This window comes from Sycon ciliatum, chromosome 12 (assembly GCF_964019385.1).
Source record: "Sycon ciliatum chromosome 12, ocSycCili1.1, whole genome shotgun sequence".
Taxonomy (NCBI): domain Eukaryota; kingdom Metazoa; phylum Porifera; class Calcarea; order Leucosolenida; family Sycettidae; genus Sycon; species Sycon ciliatum.
This window is the reverse complement of record NC_088654.1, coordinates 14249921-14264099: the sequence shown is the minus strand read 5'-3', so window position 1 is coordinate 14264099 and position 14179 is coordinate 14249921. Positions and strand designations below refer to the sequence as shown.

General features: G+C 42.1%; 1 protein-coding gene across 1 annotated transcript; it reads right to left on the bottom strand.

Annotated features, from left to right (window-relative positions):
* Nucleotides 1-11486: 11486 nt before the first annotated feature.
* Nucleotides 11487-13886, bottom strand: LOC135828490 (E3 ubiquitin-protein ligase TRIM33-like). The gene is made up of 2 exons (XM_065340935.1): nt 12553-13886; nt 11487-12036 (listed from the first exon to the last, which is right to left on the bottom strand). Exons 1-2 carry the CDS (start codon nt 13745-13747, stop codon nt 11759-11761), a joined length of 1473 nt encoding a protein of 490 aa, XP_065197007.1. The 5' UTR covers nt 13748-13886; the 3' UTR covers nt 11487-11758.
* Between the last annotated feature and the right edge of the window lie 293 nt (nt 13887-14179).

The following is a 14179-nucleotide window of genomic DNA, read 5'->3' as shown; positions in this document are numbered from 1 at the left end:
GTTACACCATACCCTGCTGGTCAACAATCTCGCTTGCGGCGTGTCACTTTGATCACTATTCTTACCATGGACCCGTGAATAGGAGTCAAACACCATGAACACCCACATGTTATCCAAGAAACAGACATTGATTAGTTTTTTGGCGGTCATCAAACAGATCAACCTTGCGGGATTATTGCCAGTTAGGAAGGATTACGGGGCCATTTTCAGTAATATGCAGACGAAATAGTATAAATACTGACAAACCGCTAAAGTTCATCATGACAAGGCAATACGTATTCTATAAAAACCTGTTGAACGAGGAACAATATTTATGACGTAATCAGAAAGAAAAAGGACGATTTTTGCAATGAAAAACCATAACATTCGATATTTTGTTTTTGTTCCAGAACATTTATGCATGTATCGCATTCAAACATTCGCACCTTTGATATTCACCTGCTACAATAATCTATACTTAACAAAGGAAACAATATAATCTATGACAAAACTCAAATTTTCATTATCACAAGGCAACAAGAAAACCTTAAAGTCGTTGAAGGAGGAAATTATCTAAGACGTGGTCATGAAGAAAAAATCACGGTTGGTAGCAAATGATACCATAACAGGCCATATATGTTATTGTCCATACACTGGGGTTTGGAGTCAAAAAGGCTTTATCTCTTGCATTGATTTATTTATTTGTTGTTTATCAAATTCGAAAACATCAATTCGTGTATCGCAGTGGAACATTCGCACCATTAATATTGGCTTCGTACTGGAATCTATACGTACGCTATGGTTGTTCTTCAACAATCCAGAGCGAAGATCATAGTGGTCAATGTTATACTTACACTGCGTGTTGGCACAGCGTGTTACGTGTATGAGGTCTCCAATCACTAAATTGCGAATAGGAGTAGACGAGGAGTGTGAATTAGCTGAGGACGCGAGTACAAGTTTCATTTCTTGGCTAGTCTCTGCACAGTCCCATGTAAATCCGATATCTAGCTTTTTGCATGGGCAATTTAAAATGATGATTGCTACTGCAAAGTCTCGATTTTGAATAGGTTTAGAGCCCCGTGCCGTAGCAACTCCATCCCGGACTTGGCGTACTCGGAAGAACGTGGAAGCCTGTGAAATAAAAGTTAGGAGTGGGTATGCTCGCATTGACTCTCTGGGAGAACAGCACATTGGGTGAAAGACGCTGGCCCAGGATCTGAACACATGCACCAACGCTGTTAGAGGGTGACAAAGCTCTACATTCCTGAACATTGAACCATTTTTAAATGCTGGTAAGATACAAGGAGTATCCAGCATCAGTTCTAGGAGAAAGGCAGTCGGTTGACTACAGTTAAGCTGGACTTCTGCATGCACTTCACCTTTTCCACACGCTGATATCAGCACTTGCACTGGCGCTGACGGCGAAAAACCACCTCCGATTCGAGTTGCCCAGATCTGAATGCTGGAGACTTTCAATGCGGCTTCAGACAAAGGTTGGCCTTGTCCATTTCTCACTCGAGCTGTAATTACAAATCGTTCTCCTGCAACCGCAATAGACGACGGGTAAATAAAGCAACAGCTTGACAAATCGATGTCAGTGTTATCCACGACTTTACCCATAACATCAAGGTGTCTTTTTAGTTCAGAAAGTTTTTTGCACTTTAATGTAATTCTTCTCGTTAGCGAACGTCTTTTGGCCACAATGCCACGGGATGTTTGCGAAAGAAGTTGAATGGAATGCGGATGCAGCTTAACGAGGTCTTCATTTGTTAGAGCATGTCTTTGTCCCTCGAGTATGTGCTGAACAGCGCCCGTTGCACTGTTCCATTCCCGATTACATTCTTGTAGTTCGACTAGCTCCTCTTTCCGAAATTCAACCCCGTTTCTCAGCTCGTGTTTTCGCTTCTTTACGTTAAGAAGTAGGTCCTGGCACTGCTCATGTATCATTGTCTTGATACTGGACACTTGACTCGCAGAGTAACACTCAAATGCTGTGAGGAGATCTCTGGCGTACTCAAGACCTTCGTTCACTTCCTTTTCTTTGTCCTCAGGGAAGATGATGCGCAGGAGCTCCATAAGTCTCTGCCTTAGCGCTGCGGCTGTTTCAGTAGCATCATTGACCTGATCGATGTGTGACGCATGCTTGATTTGTGCCTTACACGTTTCACACAAAACCTCCCGACAGCGATTGCAGTAATACCGTAACTCCATATTAATATGGAACGGGCAAAGGTGCGCTCGCCCGTGATGATGGTTTGGTTTATGGAAAAGATAGGCATCTACCACGGTTGAACGAACCTCGTGAGAGCTCGCTGTTTCTTGTGGGATGCTGGAAGGGTTCATACTTTCATCAGCGATTTGAAGACCAATACATTTGTCGTTCGTCTTCGTGGTTCCATCATGACTATCTGGAACTTTGTCGAACATGGAGTCATCAACCAACACCTGTCGGTGACTGCGACCGGGCGGTGGACATGGGGTAGTGCGCCGACATTTGGAACAGCGTATCCATCCATCTTGCTGAATGCTGTTTGAAAGACAGTCTAAGCAGATCTTGTGAAGACACTTGAGAAGTTTTCCCGCCTTCCCCGCTCCGTCCTTGCAGAACACACACGGTAGCCGCATCTTGCAAACGAACAAAACCAAATCTCTTAGACTAGTCTAAGCTGCTGTTCACGGGTATATCAAGAAGAATGCTCCAAGAACAATTTGCACTTCACAACTGAAGAGATTCCAACCGTCCTTGTGATCGCTTTACTTTCATGTGTGAAAGTTTCCGTCTTATCAGAGAGGTGAAATGTCCAGTGCCATATTTTTGTATGTGCACAGCGCAACTTAGCGAGGAATTTGGCGTTTCCACTTCCGACAATTTAGGCGACCGTTGGTACTATGTATGAGTTTTGCTCGCTTTTAGTTCTTCCAAATCGGAGAACTTGCACTAACAGACACACCAACGTGTGAATCCACTGCACAAACCATTCAATCCGAATAATTCAACACTTGTCCGCAGTGAGCGAACGTTTCTGCGAAAAATTGCGCGAAATTACGAAATTCGAGACATCAAGCGAAAATTCGGGTGCTGGGGTTCGCTCTGGAAACTATCTAAATTGACCGAGTACCTAAACAAATTTAATCCAGCGCCATGGACAGGCAGTGTAATGTTAGTTAATATTTCACCCGATGATGTTAGTATTTCATACGAAGGTGCACTACTTTGTACTGAATGCGGAAACCGGTAGGTCAAGTTGCGTGGCTGATGGGTCGTATTATCCACGCACGATTACAAGTACAGGTTTTGTGAACAACATTATGCGTACAGCAGGTAATTAGGTGAAATATGCATAGGCTTGGTAACGGCGAAGTCAGTGTGACCTCTGTAATGTTTGTCGCGATCGCTGCTAAGGTTCGACGTGATGTTACGTCATCATGAGTGTGGGTGTAATGTATGATTCTGCTGGTGCTGCAGCGATGTCCGTTTTCAGCAGGTTCCTCGTGCACGATAAGCCGCATCAGTAAGCCGAAGGAAGTGACTGAGGATCTGTGCGTGGTCAGATGCACCTAGAGGAGCAACATATGCTGGAGAGGGTGACAGGTGAGGATGATCCGTGAGTACAACGTCAATACACGATGATGAGCCATGGGGGGGGGGGTGAAGTGCGGTGGGAATGCCTCAATTTGCTCAAGGCCAAAACAAGAAAAGAGGTTATGGACAATCTTCCAGCATGATTCGTGGTGTCACTAGCCGATCAGTTAGAGTGGCGAGCATTCAAGTCTCCTGCGAGTACTAGCGCAGCATTGGCGAGGCTGATACTGGAAAGACAGTCATCTAGGTGCTCACTAAATGCCTGGACTTGGGAGATTCTGTCTCCAGGGGTTTGTTAGCAGAGCACAGATGATGAGAGGAAGTGAGAGAAGGGTTACTCGTCGCAATTCGAGCTAAACCGCTCCCAGTCCATAGCGCTCAAGGTCAAGGCGGCGCTTGATAGAGGAGTACGAACTGTCAGCTACAAGTGTAGCAAAACAGCCATAGCCTTTTGCTGGTACATTATCAGAGCGGATCAAAGGTGTGCGGTCCAGACGGTATGTCAGCCGCGCTTAACGTAGGCAGATTATGTCTGGAGAATATTGATGACAAACGTGACTAAGCTAAGCTAACTTATTCACTTTGGAGCGGCAGCTAAGTGAGAGTACTGAGAAGGATGAAGATGAGTGAGTAGGTTGATTGGGAGTTTTAGGTCTGTATAAGTGAAAATTTCGTTCACAAAATCTTTCGTTAGATCGCTCCACTAGCAGGCTTGTTACGTATTATATTTGGTTTTTGGTCAAGGTCCGTCCCCCGAAAGTTCAGACAAAAACTTTACTTTGGTACGAACTTTAGTTATTCCGTGGCCACTAACGGATATAGCGAAAGTTAATTCCAAACGAAAATTTGTACTTAGACAGTAGTATGTTGTCCAGAAGCAGGAAAGAATGGTGAAAGAATGGTGAAAGAATGGTGAAAGAATGGTGAAAGAATGGTGAAAGAATGGTGAAAGGATGGTGAAGAATGGTGAAAGAATGGTGAAAGAATGCTGAAATAATGGTGAAAGAATGGTGAAAGAATGGTGAAAGAATGTTGAAAGAATGGTGAAAGAATGGTGAAAGAATGGCAAAAGAATGGTGAAGGAATGGTGAAAGAATGGAGAAAGAATGTTGAAAGAATGGTGAAAGAATGGTGAAAGAAAGGTGAAAGAATGGTGAAAGAATGCTGAAAGAATGGTGAAAGAATGGTGAAAGAATGTTGCAAGAATGGTGAAAGAATGGTGAAAGAATGGTGAAAGAATGGTGAAAGAATGGTGAAAGAATGGTGAAAGTATGGTGAAAGAATGGTGAAAGAATGGTGAAAGAATGGTGAAAGAATGTTGAAAGAATGGTGAAAGAATGGTGAAAGAATGGTAAAAGAATGGTGAAGGAATGGTGAAAGAATGGTGAAAGAATGGTGAAAGAATGGTGAAAGAATGGTGAAAGAATGGTGTAATAAAATGGTGAAAGAATGGTCAAAGAATGGTCAAAGAATGGTGAAAGAATGGTGAAAGAATGGTCAAAGAATGGTGAAAGAATGGTCAAAGAATGGTGGAAGAATGGTGAGAGAATGTTGAAAGAATGGTGAAAGAATGGTGAAAGAATGGTGAAAGAATGGTGAAAGAATGGTGAAAGAATGGTGAAAGAATGGTGAAAGAATGGTGAAAGAATGGTTAGAGAATGGTGAGAGAATGGTGAAAGAATGTTGAAAGAATGGTGAAAGATCGGTGGTGCAAGTGAATTGAACGACAAACTCAGTTCTGTTGAGTGATGCGGTCTGATTCAAGGCGCCATTCACGAACCGAAATGCCTCTGGGGCAGAAATCTTAGCTCTTGACCTTCTGCCAATGCTCCTCCGAAATAACCAGGTGGGCCCTAGACCAAAATACCGCACAGCAGATACTGAGCATTGATTTTGATTACCGTGGCACTGCGATCCTCGCGCCGTTTAACAATTGCACTTGCAGAGCAACTTACATTATAGCAACAACAACTGCTTTATGGCAGTTTTCTAAAAAAAGTTATTGTGTTCTAGTCCATGGACCCCGTCTAAAAAGTAAGAAATTAACGAAATGTCATAGCCGAAAATTAAAATTTCACACCAAACCTCACAATAATCACACGCAGGATGAAATGCGAGAAGACCTTTTCCCCTCGTGGTCCTTTTTTCTATTCATGCATGTTGGCGCAGTACTCGTACAAGCCACCCGTGAAGTTTCAGCCCAGAAGATGGACTCTTGGTCGGACTAAGCAAATGTTGAAAGCAGTATTTCTTAAACTAAGATCCTCAAGTGTTGTGATTATTGTGAGGTTTTGTGTGAAATTTTAATTTTCGGCTATGACATTTCGTTAATTTCTTACTTTTTAGTCGGGTCCATGGACTAGAACACAAAAACTATTTTTAGAAAACTGCCATAAAGCAGTTTTTATTGCTATAATTTCTTTCGTTTTTTTGGCTAAGGATATTATTATTATTATAATTGTGTCACCAATGGAATGCCCTAAATGATGGCCTACATGTAGCGCCTCTACATGTGCATCATATCAAATTCAATACCGTATTATACGCATTGATGTGCAAGCCTTTTCTTGCAGAAAATGGCACTTGTCTTGCATATTCATGTTTTTCTGCAGGGGAATCATAATTATGGATAGTGGCGGTGATACTTTTTTTTAACACGCAGGTCATTCTGTGGATGTTGCTGTTGCAGAATTTCATGACTGTCATAAAATTGTCTTGCCTTTCCGATATTTCAGATTTCCAAACCCTCAATCAGATTTACTTGAGAAATGTAACCAGGTGCATGTCGCACATGTTTTTGTTCATTCTGCGTTTATAATTGTAGTCATGGGTTGTCGTGATAAGGTCATCCGGCATCATATTGTAAATCGTAATCCTGTTGATGTCGATAACAATTTTGGAAGTAGTTCAATGACTTCAAAGTGTTACAAGTCCACGATTGTCTAAAACAACACAGCAAAGTAGGAACAATAAACTTTGTTACAAAAAATGTATTATCTACGCATGCATCTACGCAAGAGTCACCACCAGCCAATTAGGACATGTGTCAAAGTATTGAGCGTTTTCGTTCCCTTCTTGTCAAAATACATGCTTTGTACATACGTAAGTTAGACCCTGAGCTTTGTGTTCAGAAGGAGAATGTGTTGTCTTTGCAGTTGTTTGGCACTGTTCGTCGTGAAGGTGCGAAATAGATCTCTTGATATTTCTCTCTTTTTCTTGTCACTACGTTTTTGTCACTTATTGGATTTGCATGCTGTTTTCTTGATTCTTCACATCTATTTTTTCGTGTCACTTCTTCCCATAATTGGAGTGATATATTTCTGAACTTCTTTTCCTTATAGTTGTAGTTCTTTAGCTTATTTCCATCATTCCCTGTAGTATTTTGACAAGAAGGGAACGAAAACGTTCAATACTTTGACACATGTCAAAAAATGTATGTATCTACGCATGCATCTACGCAAGAGTCACCACCAGCCAATTAGGACATGTGTCAAAGTATTGAACGTTTTCGTTCCCTTCTTGTCAAAATACATGCTTTGTACATACGTAAGTTAGACCCTGAGCTTTGTGTTCAGAAGGAGAATGTGTAATCTTTGCAGGTGTTTGGCACTGTTCGTCGTGAAGGTGCGAAATAGATCTCTTGATATTTCTCTCTTTTTCTTGTCACTACGTTTTTGTCACTTATTGGATTTGCATGCTGTTTTCTTGATTCTTCACATCTATTTTTTCGTGTCACTTCTACACATAATTGGAGTGATATATTTCTGAACTTCTTTTCCTTATAGTTGTAGTCTTTTATCTTATTTCCATTATTCCCTGTAGTATTTTGACAAGAAGGGAACGAAAACGTTCAATACTTTGACACATGTCCTAATTGGCTGGTGGTGACTCTTGCGTAGATGCATGCGTAGATAATACATTTTTTGTAATATTTTCTGCCTCCGTCCTACTTTCAAATAAACATTGTATTAAAATTTAAACAAATGCATTGTTGAGTCCGACACCCGTTAGGCACCGGCGGATTATGCTCGCGAAATCAAGGAATTATGCTTTCATGGATTCTCGCATTATGCTCGTAAAATCCTCATATTATGCTTTGGCACACGGGGATATATATTAACTTTGTTGTACTTTTGGAGCCTCAAAGTTCGGGAAATTGTGCCTTTTTTCGTACTTGCAAGTTGCAAGTGGCTATAAGTACAAGAAATTACATGTACATGTACATGAGTATCCCCATACCAAGGTGTCCATGCATGTAAGAGGTCAACATGGAAAAGAGAAAACAATACTTATTCTATTCATTACTTGATTTGTTTTGTACTTCAGTAAAAATATTATTTCATTGCTAAATTAGTTTGAGTTACCTTTGAAAATTGTCAAGTTCAACTGTCTTCGTAATCATTATACTAGTCCATCCGATGTCACCCTGGGCCTCACCCTGCGAATAATCAGCTCATCTTTACCTAGCTCCACGTCTCCTTCCATCATGACCGAACATCATCTAATTTAGAGCAATATCCGTAGCCTGCAGTCATATCATGGCTACTAAAATCCAGACTGGTCATGACTTCGTAACATGGATAATGTACAAATGTAATGTACATGTACACGGAGTTTTGCGGACTACCCGCCACTACATCATAAATGTACATGTATCTCGTCCGCCCCGGGATACCTGATGAAAGCTGATTCACTCGCATCTTCTGCTACATGTACTGTGTCAGTGTGAGAAAGAACTTTGAAGACTGAGACGAGTTCGAGCATACAATAATCATTGCCATGATTTCTACCCTGCTTTTCATTGAAAACACTATCTGCATGACCTCCGAACCCTTTGCCATGCAGACCACCAGCACTGATCAGGTGCATTGTACACAACTGTATAGCCTATATACTAGAACTGTGGTATAATCGTGTAGTTATGCTCCTACGTCCGAGAGGATGCCAAATTATGCTCCACATTTTCAACCATCAAATTATGCTAATAATTATGCCGGCATAATCCGCTGGTGCCTTCACCTCGTTCCAACAACTACACTGATCCTGAAGATATAAGGGGCAAGGATATATGGTTGGAGGTACTGAGAGATAAACAAGGCACTCCATAATAATAAAATGCTACACGACTTTGGGGGAGTACCGTATGAATGATATCCAGTCAAACCTCTTTAGGACGAACATCAAGGGACTGATGGTATTTGTTCTGTTAGTTTGTCTTAACCCTATTTTATAACGATTGAATACAATTATTTCTCCAATAGAGACGCGAATAGATTTTTTACAGCGAAAGATTCTAAGCCAGACCAAACCATTGACTCGTCTTGTATGAATAATAATAAATGAGTCACTGAACCTTTCTTTAGCAACATGACGGCAACTGAAACAACAGCAGAGAATATACGATACATGTACACCCTAGTAAAATAAAAGTTCATAATAATACAGCACATTCTCGCAGGTACTACAAACAGATTGCAGATCGTGATTCTTGCTCTGCCGGCACGCAACATTATTTGGGGCAGTGCAATCTCGGCGCTACTCACAAATCAAACAGCCCAGACTCGAGTAAACTAATCCAATCGTACGAGATTTTCACGAGACGAGACTGCGCCCATTGGCTTGTTTCGTATGAAGCAAACAAGTCACTCAATGCATGAACCTCTCCATACTGGAGATTTTCCCTGATATGCGAATTTATGTTGCATACTCGGCCAATGCGTCCTTGAACCTTTCCCTCCAGATTGGGAACTGCCAACAATGCTATGCCACTGCAAAATTCAGATTCTAACAGTTACCCTATGATCGGAGCACGGAATGCCAGATGCAATCATGACCAGTGCCTTACTTGTAACGACTTTTCTTACGTACCAATGTACAATGAACATGAGTATTTCGACAACACTTCCAAGCCTCAGCAGCAACATAAGCCTTACCGTCAAGAAGGTGAACTCGCGTTCTTCGCACACTGTTGGCAAGGTCAAAGCGATACGAATGGATCTAATTCCGAATAAAATCAGCATACGTTTCCGTAAATGAAAGGGTGAGCATAAGCAAATGAATCGAAGAAAACTGGTCAACTCAGAGATCACCTGTCATTGAGTATTCCGTAAAAGGAGGCCTCGACAGCAGAAAAGCTAAATTTAGAAAAGAGATCCTGTCAGCTTTTCCATTATTTATAATAATTACTATTGTAGAAGAGTTACCAGAAGCAAGGTGAAGAGACGAAGTACTGGAGATTTGATTACGTCGGTACTGGAAGTGACAACAACGATCAACAAGAGGAAATGAGGAAGACCGAGGAGTCAAACGAAAACGACCATGAATTCAAAGGACGTTGGAGGTGTCAACAAGCCCAACGGAAAAGAACAACGGCAAACGTCGAAGGTGACAGAGCTAAATGATCGGACATTGTCCATCAAGCGTCATTTGTCGGGAAGTGCTAATTGTCGTAAGTTGTATAGTGATGATGTCTTTTCGGTTTTAACTCGTGGAAAGTCTAAGTTCCATAATGCTGTGTTAGAAGCTCTGTATATTCGTAAACTAGATCCAGCACTTTGTGTACAGAAGGAGAATGTGTTATCGTTGCAGTTGTTTGGTGTCACACCTCGTGAAAGTGTGACAAGTGCTTCTTGATGTGTTCAACGTGTTTGTCTACAACTTGCTGCTTTTGTTTTCGAGTTTTTTTAACACTTTAGTCATTTTATCGCCTATGTTGAAGTGTTGACTTTTTCTCTATTTTTCTATATAGTTATGTGGTTTTCCAAATATCCAACATTCCCTGTACTATCCTGAAGAGAAAGGAAAGAAAACGTTTGAAAGAAAGGAAGTGTCTACTGAATTGTGTGGATTTGCGTCGTTGCATGCGAATATTGACTACGAAACTGTTTTTCCACCGCCTCCAAACTACCGTTTGAATTACTATTGTATTCCATAATTCCACCTAAAATCAACACACTTTTCGTAAATGAAAGAGTCAACACAAGCAAATGAATCAAAGGGAACTGGTCAACTCACCTGTCATTGAGTGATATTCCGTGAAAGGAGGGAGCTCAGCAGAGCCGAAGCGAAATAAGCCAGGACACGAAATATCCGAAACAGCTCATGCAAGAAGCAGTTCCAAAGAAGGAAGTTCCTCGCGCATGCACATCCGAAAACGGACTGCAACACAATGTCTGCCGTGCACGTGCACAGCACAAGGCTACCACTTAACTTGTAGATCAAATACCGAGCACTGGCCTTACGCAGAAACTTACGTAGCCTAAGTGAAATACCGAGCACCTTACGTAGAAACTTACGTAGCATAGCGATGTCGTTTTTTCTGCCATGTGAACACAATAATAGAAAAGCTGACAGGATCGCTTTTCTAAATCAAAACGGCCCACGTAGACGGCCTTGTATTCTAGTCCACTAGACCCCTTTTAACCTCTGGTGCTTTCGTGCAGGGCGCTGATAGCAAGATGTCACCGTTGTGTGCAGTGCTGGCTCCATTGCTGAGCTTAAGTACGTCCGTACTGGTGCAATAATATGAGAAAAGAATTTCGCACCCATCATTAAGCCAACGCCAAGCTTCAAATTTGCAATGGAGACCAACAACTCGAGAGGTCATCATGTCTTATAGTAACGCGTTTGTGATGGTGGTGGTGATGATGGTTAAATATATCCTAGCTCGTCCATTGCAAAATCTTTCATGTATCCTGGTGTGTTAAAGTTGGAAGAAAACACACAAATTGCTTGTCGTGCTGTTTTGTAAATGTGCTATCATAACCTGCATATCCTCTCTGTGTGCTGGTCAGCAATACCGTTGGCTGCGTGTGAATCTGAACACGTTTTTTTCGATTGACAGATGTAAGGCAAACAAACACCATCGATACCCACATTAGCTATCCAAAGAACAGTCATTGGTTAATTTGGTCGGACATCAACCAAATCAATTTTATTTTTGTTGTCAGTTTGCATGAAAAAAAGGGCACCGTTTAAGCGAATTACAATACAATCAGAAAAAAACATACATAAACAAAACTATAAACAAAACGCGAATGTTTATCATGACAAGACAAAACAAGATCTCGTTTCTTTAATGCCACAATAGACCATGGCCAATAAGGCAGCTTCTTAACTGAGCCACAAGGAGCAGTTCAGTATGACGTGATCAGAAAGAAAAGAGCAGGATCAATGAGTCGGGGTCGGGTTATCATACTACGCGATACGTGTCATATTCTCCACACGCTGTGACTGGGCGTCCAAAAGGCTTTTCGTATTTTGCAAAAATATATTCCGTTGTTCTTTATTGTGTTCATAAACCTTCATGAACGTACCACAGCCGAACATTCGCACCATTAATGTTGGCTTTATATTTGGACCTATTCGTACATCATGGTGGTTCTTCAACAATCCAGAGCCAATACAGTAGTGGTCAATGTTATACTTATCCTGCTTGTAGGGACAGCGTGTTATGTGTATGAGGTCTCCAGTCACTACATCGCAAATAGGACAAGACGAGGAGTTCAAATTAGCGGAAGACGCGTGGCTAGTCTCTGCACAGTCCCAAGTAAATCCGATGTCTAGCTTCCCGGATGTGCATTGTACAACAATGAATGTTACTCCAAAGTCACGGTTTTGAACTGGTTCAGTGGCGCGTGCCGTAGCAACACCATCCTTTACTTGGCGTATTTCCACGCCCGGGAAAGCCTGGGATAAATTGCATATCATTACCGCACTTTTTACGGATTCTCTGGGATAAAAGAAATGTGGGTCAAGGTAGCTCGCTCTGGATCTGAACACGAGCAACCAAGTTTTTAAAGGGAAATACATGTCCATATTCCTGGCCAATGAACCGTTTTGAAAGCCTGGTAAACGACTAGGAGTATCCAGTAATAGTTCTAAGAGAAAAGCAGTCGGTTGACTATAGTTAAGATGGAAATGGGCATGCACTTCCCCTTTGCTATAACCTGATATCGGCACTAGCACTGGAGCTGCCGGAGAAAACCCACCTTCAATTCTAGTGGCCCAGATTTGAATGCTGGAGACTTTCAATGCGGTACCAGACAACGGTTGGCTTCGACTATTTCTCACTAGAGCTGTAAGGTTCAAACGATCCCCTGCAAACGCCAAACACGTCTTGTGAGGAAAGGAACAACTCGACAAGTCGATGGCAGTGTTATCCACGACTTTACCCATGGCACCAAAGTGTCCATCCAATTTGGAAGACTGCTTGCACGTATATATCATTCTCGGCATTCGCGAACTTCCTTTGGCCACAATGTCATGGTACGCTTCTGTAAGACATTGAATCGACTTTGGACTCATTTGAATGAGGTCTTCATTTCTTAGAGCATATCTGCGTGCATCAAGTATGTGCTGAAGAGTACCTGTCACATTGTTCGTCTCCCGGCAATGGTCTACGAGTTCGATAAACTCCTTCTTCCGTATTTCACCCTCGCCAATCAGCTCCTCCTTTCGCTTCTTCACTCTGAGAAGTAGATCCTGGCACTGCTCATGTATCATTGTCTTGATACTGGACACTTGACGTGTAGAGTCACACTCAAATGCTGTGACTAGATTACCGGCGTAGTCCAGGCTTTCGTCCACTTCCTTTCCTTTGTCATCAGGGTCAAGATTGCGAAGGCGCTCCGTAAGTCTGTGTCTTAGCGCTGCGGCTACTTCAGTGGCTTCATTGATCTGATTCATATGTGACGCGTGCTTGACTTGCAACTTACAACGTTCACACAAAACCTCTCGACAGCGAGTGCACCAATACCGTAACTTCATCGTGCTGTGGTAAGGGCAAACGTGCACTCGCCCGCCGTGAGGTATCTGCTTGTGAAAACCTTGAGCATCCACCACAGTGGAACGGACGACAAAAGAGCTCGTTGGCTGTTGTGGGATGCTAGACAGGTTCATATTTTCATCAGCGAATACTTCAAGAACATTGTCTGTCTCGTTCGTCTTCTTTGTTCCATCGTGACTATCTGGAGCAGTGTGGAACATGGAATCATCAACCAAAACCTGTTTGTGATTGCGACCGGGCGGTGGACATGGCGTATAACGTCGACATTTGGAACAGCGTATCTTTCCATCTTGCTGAACACTGTCCGGAAGACAGTCTAGGCAGATCTTGTGAAGACACCTGAGAAGTTTTCCAGCTTTCCCGTCTCCATCTTGGCAGAAAACACATGGTGGCCGCATCTTCAAAAACGAACAAAAGCAAATCTCATAAAGTAGTCAAAGCTACTGTTCAATTGCATAACACCGAGAGTACACCAAGAACAGTTTACACTTCACAACTGAACAATTTGAAACCGTCCTCGACAGCAACTTACTTTAATGGTTGAAAGTTACTGTCTTATCACAGTGTTGAAACACTCTGTGCCATACATGTGTAAGTACAATGACGTTTTGCAGAGCGAAACCTGGCACGGATTTTCGCGTCTGGGCTTGCGAAAGTTTGGGCGAAAGTTCCTGCGACGTTTGAGTTTTGCTTGCTTTTTGTTGGTACATATCATGAAACTTGCACTATCAGACAAAGTAACTTGTGAATATAATGCACTGTCCCTAGTGAAGCGCAAAGCATGGCATACGGATGGTTCACAACCTTTCAGCGATGAGCACATTTGCTAC

What these genes read in the sequence shown, in the direction of transcription:
- LOC135828490 (XM_065340935.1), bottom strand. Translation starts at nt 13,747, where the DNA reads ATGCGGCCACCATGTGTTTTCTGCCAAGATGGAGACGGGAAAGCTGGA. An exon ending in CTGGGCCACTAGAATTGAAG is followed by an intron (nt 12,037 to 12,552) that starts GTGGGTTTTCTC and finishes TTTGCGATGTAG; the next exon opens with TGACTGGAGACCTCATACAC.